General features: G+C 42.4%; 1 protein-coding gene across 3 annotated transcripts in view; it reads right to left on the bottom strand.

The window, feature by feature from the left end:
* The window catches only part of LOC109637348 (cadherin-6), a 187,719-nt gene that overhangs the window by 81,577 nt on the left and 88,252 nt on the right, over window positions 1–17,890 (bottom strand). For all 3 annotated transcript variants that reach the window (XM_069511024.1, XM_069511023.1, XM_069511025.1), the window contains one exon: window positions 10,873–12,692. In XM_069511024.1, coding sequence (XP_069367125.1) covers window positions 10,873–12,399 — 1,527 coding nt within the window. In that variant the 5' untranslated portion in view covers window positions 12,400–12,692. The remainder of the gene's footprint in view (window positions 1–10,872; window positions 12,693–17,890) is intronic.

Below are 17,890 nucleotides of genomic sequence, written 5' to 3'. Positions count from 1 at the left end.
ACAGAAGCAGAGGCAGCAAGCAGCCAGCCTCTGAGGAGCACTTGAGACTTCAGAACACAGACCTTTGTACTGCAACAAGTTTTAAATTCTGTCTGAACTCTCAATCAAACCCATTCTCACAGCGGGTGGAGGGAAATTCCCTTTTGTTCTGCGCTCACAGTAAAATGTCAAGATGGTATTGAAAACATTCTCCCGCCTGTTTGTCTTACAGCCAGACACGGTTTAAATATGTCATGAGGAGCAGCGGTTAATTGTTTAGCATTGATCCGCCATTGATTCGGAGTTTGGTTAGTGTCGATTGCCTCTTTAATTCGGTTGTGGTGTGGACATGTTGCCCTGTTCCTGTTTGATCTAATTCAGTCTGTCTCTGGAGGGGACGCTGTGTGGTCTGTACTTCAACACACCAGAAAAGAGACTGCAGAATCACACACACACACACACTCCTAATAGAACATTCATTATTCATCATTATTAGACTTTTTCTTCAGCACCATTAGCTGTTCAGTGCATCTTGCCACTGTTCCCTTCCTCCGCAATACATTATTCAGGACAAAACTGTGCTTTTAGCTTCAGAGTATGCAAATCCCACTTTTGATTACCATAATCAGCTGATGTTTGAGAGCGAGCTTGTGCGTGTGCCTGCGTGCATGGCTGGTCGCATGATTGTTTGTGTTTTATTACTTCAGTGCTCCACTCCGGTGGTGTATACTTCACATCATATTTTAGCCGAGGGAGACGAGCTTGGAAAAGGCCAAAGGAGGCTTAACTCACTGCTGTACATTTAAAGGGCAAATCGCCCACATATATGCCACCGCGTGCCACTGCCAAAAGGAATGGCTGCTACCATCGGAAACCAAAGGTCTGTGTATTCGCGTGTGTGTGTAAAGGCAGAAGTATGTGCAGTAATAACAAATTAATTTCAAGCACTCTTTCCTATCATTTTTAAAACGTTGTTGAAAGTGTTGAGTTTTTGTGAAAAGGCAGATTTTCACAAACGTATAGAATGGTTACTCAGTGGTTATATTCTGTTACCAAAAATACATATACCATGCGGTGTATATTGTAACACAAACCTCTGGGATGTAGAGCACATACTGTACTATCATCTCACCATATGTGTTTGTTTGCGCTGGCACGCATCTCAGGCTGTATTAAATAATTTACCTGTGCGTTTCCCTGTGTCAGCAAACTTAAGAGGAGATTCCCTCCTCTCCTTCCCTTCTGTTTCCTCCTCTGCTGCTCCTCCACTCCCATTCGTCTCCTACCCCACCCCACCCCCACACACACACACATATCTCACACTCTGCCCTATTGCTCATCCTGACCCTGCTCCCTTCTTCTGACCTGCCCTCGCTAAGCGCTGCTCTTTTCCCGAGACTTTTCCATTTCTTCCTCCTTCTACCCAAACCAGCTTCTGTGCACAAACAAGTGTTCGTAGTAGATCTATTTTTTTCCTGCAAAGCTAGAGTAAACAACAGCAGCCAAAATAACCCAAAGGTTGCTGATGTAGTTCTTGCCATAAATCAAAGTTTCAAGCACTACATTTATCAGAGCTTTGCTGCCAATAGCCACATGTTTTTCCCCGAAAGGGTCAGTGCTAAAGTCTTTGTTGAACTCCTAACTTTTCAAAATTTCAAACATTCGCTAATATCTGCTGTTTAGTGCTATCTAGAGATTGCCCTTCAAATAAAACAACAGCAGTTGTTATTTGAGAAAGTGCACCAAGATAATTGGTTTGTGCAAAAAAGGAACCGTTTGTTTGTATTGTGAACATGTGAAAGAAATGTCAACCCTATAAGCTTTGTGCCTTAACCGAATTAACCATTAATCATAGCCTTGTCACATCATAAAACATTTTCTAACAGCAATTTGCAAGAGTTTAGGAAGCTACAGACAAATTATGTATTCAAAGGTCAGAAAACCACTCTACAACACATTCTTTTGACTTTGTTAATCCAAGTGGTCCCGGAACACATGTGAAGAACCATCTACTCAGCTGACCTGTGGCAGTTTCACAATTAGTCAAATGTATTTTTGCTCTTCTCAGTGACCATATGTTGATTTGTTTGGGACCATGCCAAAATATCACCACACAAAGATTTTTTTTTTTTTTTCAAATGGGTAAAATATATCTTTGGATAGTAGAGCTGCGAACGACACATTGATTCCCTCAGCCCCTCCTAACTCCAGTCTCTCTCTTTTACTTGTGCCAAAACACACACATGCACCCACACAAACCCATTTACAATGGACACATCTGTATACTCAGACTGGGGAAAAACCACATCATTTGGTTTTCGTGAACATAAATGATGTTTGTGCTTATTTGCATATAGAGTGGTGAAGTCAGAGTCGATCAGAAAAGGGTCACAGGAGACACATTCAGGTGTGAACAGATGTACTTAGCACTGATCACTTGTGATCAGCTCTCATCCGGACGGATGCTAATATGAGATCTGAACGGGGCCTATGTTATTTTAGCAAACAATTTACATATTTGGTTTGGATATTTGTAAATGTTAGCACATACTTTGCTCAATGTGTGTGCTTAAACATGCTGAACAAAGCAGGTGCTATAATGCCTCACAATTAAATGACATTAATTGTATCATAGGTCTTCACCTGCTGGTCGACTGAATCCAGCACTAAGCTGCCTCCCTTCTGCTCCTTCTCTCTCTGTTGAAAGCTTCTTTTTCAGAATGAAGCTAAATTTAGACTCTTACATACAGCCAGCCAGCTACCTATAACAAATATTGTGATGACATAACACAAACATGACATGCTGAGCATTGTTTGAAAGCAGGAATGTTTTATTCACATGGAATCTCACTGGTTTCACTATTTGTTCATTTTTCCCACGATCTTTTTCCCACAGATATGTGGAATCTGGACTGTCACGTGACACAGGGAACAGGCATCACTTTGCAATATTATTATCATTATGATATTGTTACTATTTGCCAAGAGGTAGAGCTCTGCCAAAGAGGGCGGACATGTCCATTTTCCCCCGGCACAATGACACAGGTTCATTTTATCTGAATTCACTAAAAGTCACCAAAGTAGAGAACTGTGAGGCATGTTCTGTGGCTGAGTGAAACTCCATGTTTTCATTAGGTAGAAACCATATTCAGGTTAACTAACGTAGCTGCCTTTAGTACTGGAATCTGGTCCAAGAAAACGAAAGCTCACAGCTCTGAAGCTTGCCCAACAACCCAGCAGCATGCATGTTAACATGGGAGTACAGCACACTGACTGAAGCAAATATTAACATGTTTGATTTTATACTTTGATATTGAACATGTCTTGACTTGGGATCTAACTCTTGAGATTTTGGTGAAATGAAGCACTCACTGTTACATTTAACTCAGCAGCCACAGTCATGTTCATGATATTAACAAAGCACAGAGCTCATCCACTGTAAACAACTAGCTTTAAGTTAAAATCAGATATATTCAGAAACAGAGATGCTGCCATTATCTGTTTCACTGCCCAGGGGTGAGTTAACCTCACAGCCCTTGCCTCCTTTCCTTCTCCCCCCTCGTCTCTCCACCTCTCTCTGTAATGTGGCTCAGTCTCCTCTTTGGCCTCCTTCGCCCTCTCCTCCTGCCCCTGCCCTCCACTCCCTGACTCACGTGCTCCTCCAGGGCCACAGGGAGAAGTGGAGCGCATGGTCCGGGCCAACGCATAAATATTAGCTCAAGGTCACGGTCACAGAGCTCACACTGGGCTATGCATAATCATGAATCCAACCCCTGCAAAGCCCACTTCACATATTCCTTATGTCATATCAATGCTCTCTGGCTGAAAACACACTGTATCTCTCACTTATTAACCTACAGTGCTAAACCCGCTCCAAATGCAGTTTGTGCATTATTTTATGTTATTACATTACCCTAGGTTTTTAAGGTTGCACACTGACTAACCCACAGTTTCAGGTTTATCTCCAAAATGTGTTTCCTATTAAGATAAAAATGGTGTAGATGTACTGTAACGGGTTCATATACTCTCAGAGATAAAACAGTGCCACTCTCACATCCTGGAGAACAGTGCTTTAAATTCAGACGCTCACTTTGCTGATTTGTTCGACATATCCCAGGATGAAACGTGGGGTATAAAGAGAGCAGTAAGATTGGAAGTAAAGGAGAGACTGGATGCCTGCATTTCCTTTGAATTCTATAGACTCCACAGATTCTCCTCTTGTCATGCTCGTCTTTTCCCCCTCCAGCCTTGTTCCCTCAGTCATCCTGTCTATTATTTGCTCTATGTGATCCTGCATCCACTCAGCACAGACACACATCTGAATCTGGCCTCCACCGGGGCTTGCAGTAATGTGGTATTTAATGCTTCTCTCCATTCTCTCTATCCCCTTCTCTGTTGTATTTCCCTCCATGTAAACCCAGCTCGTCCCTGCGCTGATGCTCTGGATTCCCTGCTGCCTCTTTTCATAACCATCTCATCCTCTCTCCGGTCCGTCTTCGTCTTGGCTCCAGGCCTTTACGGGCTGTGAGGTCAGCATTAGAAATGTGTGTGATCTCTCACTCCTTCTCCTCGTCCCTTTTGCGTTTAACTGCCTCACACGTTCTTCCTCAGCGCCAGTTGTAAGCCATTAACCTTTCAACCACTCTCACTACCCATCCACTCTGCATATCCACATGCCATTAATGCTGCCCGCGCTGTACTGAACGTTCCCTTCTTTTTTAACCTCTCTCCAGTTTCTTCTTTGACATCATCCCTTCTTTGTCCTGCATATTCTCCCCTGTCGTATCTCCCCATTCTCCTTCCTCCCTACATCACTGCAGTCACTCTCTAATTGCTGTCTCACCCCTGCTGCAACCCTACAGGGTGCGTGTGAGTGGAAGCACACAAAAACTTTTTTATTATTATTATTGATGAGTTCCTTTCAGGAGATGTGCGGGCGTGTGTGTTTACAGTTGGTGCTGCCCCCTCATTGGCACATTCACACATTCTTCTTATTTTTATGTTTTTATCTGTGTGCTCTATGCCTCTCAACCTTCTCCTTCCCCCAGTTTCACAAAAGGCAGTCTGAGTGCTAGCAGGACTTTCAAGATCTTTCCTTTTGTGATGTGTTTGTGTAGAAACATAATGTGGATTTTACCAGTTTTTGACACAAATATGTCTTTAGAATCTGCATGTTTGTGTGTTTCCTAGATCCCGGGCTGAGGCTGGCATGCCAGGGGAAAATACTAAGCTCACTGACTGCATATAAAGATGGAGGACACATCTCCTCTTCCTCCCACTGTACAACAAATGAGACAAATGTCTCAGATATGGGCACTGCTATCTTGCACTGGTGAAGGAATTGGTGGATTTTTGGAGGCACAATAGTGACGACGGTCAGTCTCAGCAGTCAATCATGATGTTTCACCCAATTTTTCTTGCATCAATTAACTAATTTAAACCAAACTAATCAGAAACATGATGAACATTTGAATATACATCAATTTGGTAAGAACTACCTGGAATGACAGAAACCATCTTTGAGAAGCGTTGTCTATGATTACACCTGGGTAGAAGTAGCAATACTACTATTAAATAGTGTTATATTCATTTAAATATTATATAATTATAATAAAAATGTGCAAGTTCAAGTTTTGCATTCAGTATTTAGTATTAGTATTTAGTATTTTATTTAGTAAAACTATAAATTTGAACATGTACATCAATTGTAGAATAATAGCTCTGGTTTATGAGATGGGACCTGTGATGACAACATATTAATTGATAGTTATATTTAATACCATATATTATATATACACATACTTAATATTAATACTATTTCATATTTATCACTGGGGAGGAAAACATTTTGAAGGGCTTCATTATTTGAATATATCAAGCAGCTTTACTTACTTCTCATGACACTGAGGTTTTCTGTTCCAACACCTGCAGGAATGTGTGGATTTGGTCATGTGCTGTATGTGCATGAGAAGTTTCTTATGAATATCATGTGTTGTTGATTAAATACTAAAGTCAGCGATAAATACCATCAAACATTAGGTTTAATATTATTGAAATTTTAACAATAAAACTTTAAAGGGGTAATCAAATAACTTAAATTAATAGTCATAGAGTTATCCTAATAGCAAGTGGACTGCATTTATATAGTGCTTTTGTTGTCAATCAAATTGCTTTACATTACAGATCACATCATCCACACACAGATTCGTACAGCTACAGTATATTGTCAATCACTCATGCATACTACTCTCACACTGGCAGCAGAGCTCTCTGATTAATGGACGGCCTGCTCTACCTCCTGAGCAACAGACGCCTGCAGCAAGATTAAAAAAACATTATATTTTTTGATTCATCAGCATCAATGTAACAGAAAATTAAAGTACCTTACTTTCAGTAACACTAGTAAGGTCAAAACACTGGATACAGGATACTTCACTTCCCATAATGCAACTTTCCAGAGTCTGGTTAAACCACAAACTCGGTTTATGAAGTTCTAAAATTTGAGGTCTCAAGCTGCAGCTGAGTTATTTTTGTCAGACTTAGAGAAAGACTTATCCTCCATAGCCGGAGTTTTTACAACTGTTTGATCTTCATATGTAAAATTCATGTGGAGTGCCTCTGTAAAGTAGCCTGTAAAAGATTAGTACCATACTCAGCATTCTCAATGGCTCATTAAGAGTATAAGACTATCATATAAATAACATTAGTGTAAACTTCAATTGTTAGCAGCTTTTTAATGTAAAATGCAAATATTAGTGGAATAATGTAGGAAATAAATGCAGAGGAGTAAACGTATAAAGTAACACAAAATAGAAATACTAGTAAAAGCACCTCAAAAACTGGACCTGCGTAAATTCATTTTGTAACTTTCCAACACTGGCCTGTAGCTAATGAGAAAAGGCCTTTGAAGAACATACTGGCGACGCACACGTACACATTCTTAAAAACCAGCTCTTAACTTTCTGTGACAGCCTCCCTCTCATCCTTGCATCACACAGCCGACTTTCGTAATAACTGCGCACGCACGTTGCACCCAGAGGCACCGCGCATAGACCTGGGACTTATCAATAACAGAACGGTCAATAACCATGTTATTTATATATCTTTAGATGCCCTTAGGCCAGAGAAATCTTTTAACAGCATTTTGCAATGCAATTTTCAGCAGTGAATGTTGAGGAATGATGCATCATAATGAGAAAGTATACATTACTCTGGGAACTGGTTAGCATTTAATGTGAAAGTATCTAATTACTGTTTCGCATTAATATCTAGACTTGTATTATTCATATTGTGCTGTGGTGTGAGTGTGTGGCAATAACAAGGCACTAATGTTTATTGTGTAATACAGGCATTTTTTACTGTATGAATTATGTATGATTCTGCTGATGATAATTATATGCTAATGATGATGATAGCCTAAGTCCATTTCCTGTTGCATGTGACTAACATATGCACGTTCACTTGCTGGGTAGCTCTCACATGTAGGTTGATTAAAAGGTGACACAGGGCAGGACGGAGACGCTGTAATGTCCTCACAGAGAGGAAGAAACATGATACATGTCACATTCTCTTCCTGCACAGGGTCTCAGCGAGTTTGCATTTCAAGAGAAGAGAGAGGAGGAAAGAAAAGCTAATCAGAAAGGGGTGGGGTTTTTTTCTTAATCCCAACTCTGCTGAGGCGCTTTTTCTCCTCAAGAAAAATCTGTTTCTTTCACACTGCCTCTGCAATCACTTGAAACCCCATTACAGACCATGTGACAGCATCAATTAAATTCACAATTATCATGGGGCAGAGACACTCCAGCGTGATAAAATATAGTAACACAGCATCATCTGCAAGTCTGTGTGTGTGTGTGTGTGTGTGTGTGTGTTTGTGTGTGTGTGTGTGTGTGTGTGTGTGTGTGTGTGTGTGTGTGTGTTTGTGTGTGTTTGTGTGTGTGCGTGTGTGCGTGTGTGTGAATGTACGTGAGTGTAACAGGGAGATCTAGAGAGGGTGTTGATCGAAAGTAGAAAACTGAGTCAGACAATTTCACTACTCGAAATGTCTCTTGCCCTTTACCGCAATTCACTGTGAACAACTCTGCAAAAACATGATACCATAGTAAATAAAATCTTTCTCAGTATAAATACATTTCAATCACCACTACAACAATAGCAAAAGAAAAACTGGTCACTCAGCAGATGCTGAGGTTATATCACCTACTAATTCCACAAGCGTCTGTCTGTCTGTCTGTGCATGGAACACATCGACTTCACACTTTCCATGTCTATTGCAAATTGCCAGGGAATATGCAGTGCTGATTTTGGTGCCATTTGGACTAATACACTCAATACAAATTTATTATACAAACGACCAACGCTCTGTAGCAGCCAAGTGGGGGCGGGGCAGCGTGTCTTGTCAGCAGCTCGATTGTTTAACAGACCTCTGACATAGCCGACATGCTATAAAAAATAACACCAGTCTAGTAAGTCATTACTTATCATCATTATCAATCCACATACATGAGCAGTAATAAAGCACATGTATGTTAAACATTGACCAAAAACTTGTCACTGCACATAAACCAGGTAGGATGAACAAAATGTTTCTTAATTTCACTTTGCAACATAAACTGGATAAAAAAAATCTCTGCACACAACATCCAGCACACAAACAATAAAAAGGGACAGTTCGTTGTTGAACTGTTTGAGGAGGACTCAATAATAACAAGAAATAATTCTGCCGTGGCTCTGGAGCATCAACACAGGCCAAACTGTCCATTCCAAAACAGCAGGTTTAGAACAGGAAATGCACTAGTTTCCTATGAAATTAGCTGTTTTTGATAATTTCTCTAACAGTTGGAAATCACAGCGAGTATTTTTGAATATCCCTAGAAAATTACACTGGGTGCTGCTACTGTATCCACAAAGTTGGCCCATAATTCAGTAGCAGTTTAGCAGCAGAGCCTTTGTCTCCCTTTGACATCACAGATTAGAGTCTTGGCTCTTGTTTGCAGCTTTAGCAGAGATTTATCCAGACCAAACTGTCCGAGAGCGCACGAAAAAAAAACAGCATGAATCAGTGTTCTGGTTGTATTTTTAAAGAGCCCACAGTTAAACACAGAATCTCACCTTCAGATGGATGTGGTTTGTGTGTCTGAATGTGTGCGTCAACGAGGTGTAATCGACTGAAGGAGAGACAGTGTTGGATCTGGCAGGTGGAGCTGTTCTGGCCCGTATAGTTAATTTCTTTATGCTCTTCATCACAGCTCTCTTTATTAAAGCATAATCAGGCCCCTGATGTGGAAAAAAAACAGGGAAGTGTGTCCACATTGATCTCTCTCTACCTATAGTGCTGGCCTACACTGGAGCAGAGCAGGAGATTAAAAATTCATAAGCGTATTTAGATCTATAAGAGCATTATTCATGTGTGCCGTCACCATCTAATACAGAGGGGTACTAATCATTTGCATCTCTAGCCCAGCATGCTAACACACACACACACACACACACACACACACACAGAGAGAGACTCACAATAGCTTTCTGGGTGTACTCCAAGTGTCAGCACTATCATATGGGCATGTGTGTGTGTCCTGGCATTGTTCCCTCCTTGAGTGCCATACAATGTGCTGGCATAAACACCTGCTTGACACAGCAGATTGGCACTAATGGCTTTACACGCAGTGCCATCTGTAAGCTGGACCATTAGCTCGTGCATCTTCTCCATGGCCACTAACAGAGCTTCATAGCATTCACCTCAGATCATCATCGGTTATAGTGCAGGGGCAAAAAAACATCCAAATTGAAAATTGCCTAATCATCCACACTCTCCAGGAGGATGTACGTGAAGGCGACAGTGCTCGGCCCATCTGTCTGCACCTGGATATTAAAATTTAAAAAAACAAAGCATTTCTGCTCATTTTGTCGGTCTAGTGTGAGACGCCTCCCACTGAGCTGAAGCTATAATCACCAATCCAACTTTGAGCACTCACACACACTAACTTCCTACTCTGTGGCTTCCAACAGCCTGCAGCAGTCACACAGGGATCATTACTATTCATTTGCTCAGCAAACTGGCCACACAGACTTATAAATTAGCTCATCTACCGCAGCTGGGTACTGAGACAGTTGGCGCATGCTGAAGACTGAGAGCGCGGCCATTACAGTGCCGGGCTCAGAGACACCTTCTGTCCAGTCAACGTGACCTCTTCCACGCTCGGCTGCTCGCTCTTTCGAAGGAGGGAGGAGTTGTGCGCTGGGCAAAGGGGGCTAGACGTGAGTCAATGATTCTAATAAATTACATAGCAGAGCAATAGGACTACAACCCAGCGCGTTGTGCTGGGGGAGAATGCAGTGATAAATCCTGTCAAACCAAGTGTAAATCAGTCCAAATGAAACAGCATTAGTGGGACCTCTGACCATGAGGGAAGAGAGCTGACAGGTCTGACCTACAGTGAAATGAGGGAACACGCGGACTGCTTTTGCTTTCTGCCTTGGGGGAGGATCAATGGGAGGAGGAAAAAAGGAAAGCTATTAATTCTCCTGGATATGTCAATTCCCATTGGTAAGGCCAGATTGGTAGTGATCAGGACTAGCCCCTTGGGCAGAGGGGAGCTTGGGCTCTTTTTGCGCCTCAGTACACCATTGATTCATTGAAGTTTTTACGGCTAACTGCAAACCATCACATCATACTGGAGAGATGTAAATCAATTCCAATTGCGCATTTATAACAGTGCACAAAAGAAAACTCAGAGCATGAATGTGGGGTTAAATAATGCGAACCACATCTCGTAGACCTGAGTGGGACCTGAGGTTAAATAATCCATGTACAAGACTTGTAACAGTGACTTAAATATTCATAAAATAGTTCAGAGACCTTGTAAATGATGAATAAAGTTTCTTTTTCCTTACCCGTCCGATGAGCACAGGTTCAGGCCCGGCGTATTCTTCAATCACAAAGAACTGGTTCCAGATCCAGCTCCTCCTGCTGCGAGAGCGAGACCCCTTCCCCTCTATACGCTCACGCACCTCCTCTTTCACCTCAGACTCTGCTTCTTCAAACACAAGGCCTTGGCCATTTTTTGGATCGACAGCTTGTGTCTTGACGTTTTTTGCCTCGTAGCTCCATTCGGGAGCTGGGTGGAGCCTTAGGACATGACTGCTGTTGACAAGTGTGTTGTCTTCATCTGCTGGGTACTGAGCTGTGCTGAGTTCTGTTTGAGCAGAGTGAGCAGACTCTGTTAATGGGTCTCTATGGGAATCTGCCGCTCTGTTCCCCAGCCTTAATCCAGGGTGCTGCATTGTCAGCACAGAAGAAGGGGAATCATTTGTTTCAGAGGGAGAGTACTGGGGGTGATATTTTGTCGATGTGAACGGTGGTTCCGTTTGGCTGATCATTAGTTCTTTCTCGGGGCTAAGACTGACCTCGCTGCGAGGTGTTGACAGCATACGCACAAGGTGTTTGCTCTTGCTATCGCCATTATCTGAATCCTGAATTCCCAAATTGTCCTGCTCTTTACTAAAAGCTGGCTTGACTTCACTTATCGGATTAATACGAATGTCAGCACCCAGGTCTCGATTAAGATCTGGAGTGGTGACTGGGCTTACATATGGAAATGCAGTTTGATTATCAAATCCAGTGTGAGACTGAGTGACAACCATATCTTGTCTTGCCACTCTCTGAGCCTCTAACTGTCTGTGATTAACGTCAATCAAATCTCTCTTCCTGCTCCGGCTGCCCTTGCTCGGAAAGCTTAGGCTTGGAACACTCTGCATTTGGGAATTGACGATCCTGACTAGGTTTTCTTTAGACAACAGCTTCAGAACACCATAACTACCAGTAAGGTTCAGCTTTCGATTTGAATCTATGCTGAATCCTTTTCCTGGAACACCTGTGGTATAGACACTCAAATCAGGCCTGACCCTGGATCTCAAGCCTGATTTAAACCTGGTTTTATTGGAGTGTAGATCTGGTTTGTGGTGGACTGTGAATGCTTTCTCTGATCTCCCTGTTTTCTCAGCGTTCTTGGTGTTATTCTTCACTTTCTTCACATCCTGGTCTAATTCTTTGTCATTTGCTAATGTGTGCGGAGTCACTTCTTTTTTATAGACAGAGTCAACCTCACGCTTGGGCTTGAGGGCCTGCTTCTCCTTGTTAGCAACAGATGGAGCACCGTGATTCTGCAACATTTTGGAATAAGAAAAAGATCCAGCGTCACCCGCCTGCTCTTGATTGATCAGGTTTCTAAGAGTCACCACAGGCATCGCATTTGCATCCACGCTTGCATCCCGTTGGTCATCAGCTCTGCTCTCCCCCACCTTCACCAAGTGCGATCCACCAACTCCTCTCCTCCGTACAATCTTACTGGTAGAGGAACCCCCAGCAAGCACCTCCCACAGGCACAGGGAAACCAACAGGAGCAGATTTCTTGTAATCATCTTGTCTCGTGGCGAGATGTCCTAATTTAAGCGAGGTTTGCTGTGAGGCAGGCCTTGTTTTCCAGGTATCTTCATTCTCTCCCTTGTTTTCTCCCTCGTCTCATGCACCTCCTCTCACTGGCCCATACCGTGCCCTTCACACAGAGCTGGAGGGCAGGTGTCAGTCACTCCTTCCGTTTTTTTTCCACGCAGCCTGATATCTTCCTCTATCTCGCTGAGCCTCTGTCTGCCGTTTTTTTCTCCACTCCTCTTGCGAAGCGTCTCATTTAGTTCCCCACAGAGGGTTAAACACCCTGAGAGAAAAGATAAAGATAATTAAGTTAAAACTTTAATCATTGCACTGCGTTAATTAAAAGTGGAGCAGCGTAGACAGGTAGGAGAACTCTCCGACAAGCAGGCAGGACAGACCTTTTAACAGAGCGGCAATCACATTTTCACAAGCACAGAGGGCTTTTTAGGCCCAGAACACACATCCATTGACACCTTCATAATGACCCAAGTGCTTTCTCTTACATCTATTAGATAGATGGGGACAAAGTTATCATCGTACTATTCTACATGGAAAAAGATAGGATGACAATATTAGAACTCGCTCTGAGCCTTTATTAGCGAGAACGACTGTCAAGGATTTCTGACTGCAGTGGGAAAAAACCCCAGCTACAATGTGAAACCAGCTTCATATCACTTTGATGTGTGATTAATTAGCTGGATTCATCATATTATTCTTTGATCATCAAGACAGATGCAGATGCACTTTGTTGTACACAACACCTTGAGCTTTCTAAGAGGATCTTCCCCTCGCACACGTCTGATTTCCACACTTTCATTCACTGAAGCCTCAAATGGAAATCCTACAAATCAAAATGTCAGTTATCAATCACTGCAATTGTTTTGAGATGAAAGCAAGATAGTTCACAGAAAAATGAAAATTCACTCATTATCTACTTACCACTATGCCGATGGAGGGGTGGGGGAAGTGTTTGAGTCCACAAAACACTTTTGGAGTCTCAGGGGTAAACAGTTGTCATTTTTCTGTGAACTACCCTTTAAGTGGTAACATCAGCTCATGCTCATTGTTCAAGAGTAGGCTTAAGACTTTCCTTTTTGTTGGGACATGTGACAAATAGAGCTTCTCTATCCTCCTCTCCCTCTTCATCACATTAATGTCTCATAAACACATTACTGACTTACTCGACTGCAGCTGCTATGGTGGCAGCTGATAGTGTTTTAGGATTAAAAATTGATTGTTTAGATATACAATGTGCCTGGCCACATATACTACTATACCTGAGTTTTTGCTCACCCTTGTCGGACTGACTGATGAATTGACTATTTGCCAGATTGCATATGTAAAAACCTTTTGTAAATGTCTGTGTTTGATTCAGAAAACTCTTCTTTCTACAACACTGGAGGACTGGAGCCAAAAAGAATAAGCTTTTCGTCCCGAGCATGGCTGAAGCTCTGCAAACAATTATTCCTACATTTACCACAATGCAACTGACGCACTTTTTTATTAGAAATCCCCCTCTGGCAGGTGAATTCCCACATATTTAAAACTATGTGTTGCAAGTAAAATAAGCTTGCTAGTATAGATCTGAAGTCATTATTCTAGGTAAGCTGAACTTTATGAGTATAATTGGTGGAGTACCCTCTAAAATTCCATTTTCCTGTGAACAAAAAGATCAAACTCTGCATGTGTTTAATTCTGAAAGCTCCATTTTCTAAACACTGGAGGACTGGAGACAAGACAGAAGCAGCAGAGATTAATGTTTTGTTACTTTTAGTCCCTGGCATGGCTCAAGCTCTAGAAACAGTGGAGCCAACATTTACCACAATGCAGCTTTGTTTTTTGTTAGACATCCCCTTCTAGCTGGTTCTTTAAAACTCCATGTTCCATGTCTGTACAAGGCTTGCTGGTATAAATCTAATGCTTTAAGCCCAGTACTTGTTTTATTTTGTAGAGCTCCCTAAAAAGACACAGAGGACATTGTACAACTGTGTAAAGTAGAATAGTATTTTTATATTATTATTATAGTATAGTATAGTATTATAGTATTTTTTATGAGTACAATAGGTGGAGTACCTGTTATTCCTGTAAACAGAACTATTAAACTCTGGGTTTGATCGGAAAAAATCCAGACACTGGAGGACTGGAGCCAAAACAGAAGCAGCAAAGACTATGTGTTGTGACTTTTAGCTCCAGAAACAATGACGTAGAAGAGTTTTTTCGTTACACACCCCCTCTGGCTGCTTAATTCCCACATCATTAAAACTCCACATTTCAAGTCTGTAAAATAAGCTTTTTGGTATAAAACTGAAGCATTTAGCATAGTGATGACATCATAACCACTTATTTTATTTTATCGAGCTAAGTAGATACAGAAGACATTGTACGAATGTTCCTACAGGCAGAGTGGAATTAAGTTATTTCAGTTCAATTCAGTATTCATTTTATGGCAACAAATCCCAACATACACTATCTGAAGACACTTTACATTGTAATTTCGAGACCTTACAATAAATGATTATGAAAACTAATACACCCGACAGTTTCCACAACAAGCGAGTACTTTGCATCAGTGGAGAGAGGAAACTCTGTGATATTTTTACAGATACATTATATTCAAGTTACATTTTCCTATGAACAAAACTATCTATTTAATATTTTTCATATTTGTTATGGGTTAAGCAGTGGCAGTTCCATCGTGTCCTGTGCAGTGCGGTGTGGTCTGTGTGAGTGTGTGACACTTGCTCCGCTGTGGTGCAGACAGACCCTCCCTGTCAGCACACTCACTGGGGCATGACTGAAGTTTGGGATGTTCCTCCTGGAATACTTTCTTTTTTACCCTTTTCTTCCCTCAGTGTCTCTCTCTCTCACTCCCTCTCTCTCACAACCTCTCTCTCTCACACAGCCTCACTTTCTCTGGGCAAATCCTGATGAACTGAAAAGGGAGGAGAAAAAAAAGATTATGTTTGTCTGTTTTCCCACCTCTCCCACTCACCACCTGTCTCTTCTTCGGCTATCTATCTATCCCCCTAAATCTCCCTCTATCCCCCTCTTTTTAACTTGCTATTGTTTTAGCATCCTGTCCTCTCACTCTGCTGACTCTTCTCCTCTTTTCCTCTTTCTCTCTCTCATCTGTGTTATTCACAGGCCTGTCACCGTGTCCCTCACCCTCTGTGCACTTTGAATGCTTCAATCAATCAGCCAATCTCCATCCTCGGCCTTGCAACATTGGAAGTGACAGGTGTCTTGCTGGCTACCATCTTGACAGGCTACAGCACCATAATTGTGCATATAAATCTAGTCATCAAATGATAAAATGCTACAAACCCAGTGGTTACGTGGGACAAGCTGCAAAATGCCAGACAGATTTTTTACAGAATAAGTTGTAAATAAACGCCACAGAGGCCGTTATGGAGGATGTAAGGCTGGATTTGGCCGTGCCTTATCTCCAACGTACAGCATGAGGAAGTGATTGGGGTGAATTCAATGACAGACCCCCTCTCTCTCCCACAGGAACTTATCAGCTGGGAGTTTGATGGCCAGGCAATCATTGCCACGGGCACCTTGTTAACAAGCCTGGGGCAGGTGCAGGGATGCAGGGCAGAATATCAACACTGCACTGTCACCAGCTGAGCACAAATTTATCACATTTTTGTGTGGGAGGTTCTGTCAGTGTGAGGTGTTTTGTTAAAGCAGCAAAGCAGGACTGAAAATCGCTTTTTCCCTCTTCATGCTTTTATCTTCTGCATCGTTTCTGGGGCCAAAGTTTCACTCGGTGCAGAGTTAAGGATTTCTGTAACATAAGCTGTGCACCTCTGTGGAGAGCGATTGTAATGCCATTATCCTGGGTGCACGGGCCTGTGCAGCAGTAAGCGAACATAATTGGGTGCTCCAATTCGAAGCACAAGGGAGATCATATTTCCTCATTAGAGTTTTATATAATGTAGTACGGCAAAAATGTTGTTTTCATCTATGTGAAGCCGCTACGGATCATGGCAGGGATTTTACCCATGGCCTTTATATACAGCTACACGATTTTAAGTAGAGTAAATAAGACGACAGGGTGCTGCACACAGTAACTCCAGGAAGCCCTGGCCTCCTAATTAGTTTAATGAAATGTACAGTTGAGGTGTATTTTCAAACAGTTTAAACCATGCAATTGCGACTATACTGTATTTCTTTGTAAGTTCTGTGCACTTACAGCAAGTTTCTCTGTGCACTGATTAATTGGGGCCATAAATATCTTAATTAATTTCCCCTTACTGGTCCCACCCCATCTAAAACCCAAATGATCTTTTGGATCGTTAGGATTGGAGGCAAATCCTCACCATCGATTGCGAGCTGTCACCAACTTAACGAGACAGAAAATTTTAATTACGATTCACCTCCTTGCTTGCTGTCTGTCTTCCCTTTTTTCTCCCAGTAACCCTCCTGTCGAACACAGAGAAATGCGCCACCACAGCAGCAGCAGTGCGCTCACACACACCCTCCTCGCAAGCAATGAACAAACACATGTATGCTGTGTGACTTCAAGCCCTGTTGACAAAACATTCTCCAGAATAAAACTATTATTTATTTACTCATGCAGTTGGAAAAAGCAAAAAAACACATTCCTGGACTCACAATGCCACATTCAGCCACCCTTTCACATTCATGAAGACACATTCAAACATCCTCGTGCACACACACACACATACTCACATGTCCTCCTCCTATTACTTATATCTGCGCTGCAAAGAAAAATAAAGAAAGCTCTGAGGACTGCTTCTGTGGACGCAGTGAAGTCAAAGAGAGAAAAAAAGAGCACTCCCTCACACCAGGAGGCAAGAGAAAAAACAGCCACCCCAAAAGAATTATGCATGGAGTAACAAAGGCAGGCTTCAGAACAGAGGGGGATGAAGGAGGAGAAGCAGGGGAACTTTGGAGGAATGGTTGTGGGTGCGTAAGCATGTGTGTGAGGAGGGAATGAGGGGTGTACAGGGGCAGCAGGTGGGGGGGGGGGGTAGTTTTTAAGAGCAAAGCACCGTAAAGCAGCTCCGTCCTCGCCTTGAACCATGGCAGATAAAAGCGGACCTGTCAGTGTGTGAGGAGGTGAAAAACAGCGGGAGCCCTCATCTGTTAATGTATGAATACCTCCTTCGCCCGTGTCCCCAGCCTTGTCTCTGTCTTGGCCTTACTGATATACTGACAGCAGGTGCTAACCTCCCTCGGGAGGGTGTACCGCACCAGCCTATGGCCATGAGATAATTCCCCGGAGGCTGGAGGTGTGTAGAGGATGAGCGGAAGCAGGTAAACAACATAACGGTGTCAGCTTTACAGCACAACAGTGTTTGGAATTCACAGTTTTGCATGGCTGTGAAATTGAGTCCACTTATGGGTGGCTGTTTGCCTATTGGTGAGATTAAGACTTAAAAGACTCAGTGTAACAGAGCAGCGACAGGGGGCTTTGGATTTGCTTGGCTTTCAGCTAGATCAATGGGGTTA

This window comes from Paralichthys olivaceus, chromosome 16 (assembly GCF_024713975.1).
Source record: "Paralichthys olivaceus isolate ysfri-2021 chromosome 16, ASM2471397v2, whole genome shotgun sequence".
In the NCBI taxonomy this organism is placed as follows: Eukaryota; Metazoa; Chordata; class Actinopteri; order Pleuronectiformes; family Paralichthyidae; genus Paralichthys; species Paralichthys olivaceus.
Note: the sequence above shows the minus strand (reverse complement) of the source record. Positions and strands in the feature narration are given on the sequence as shown.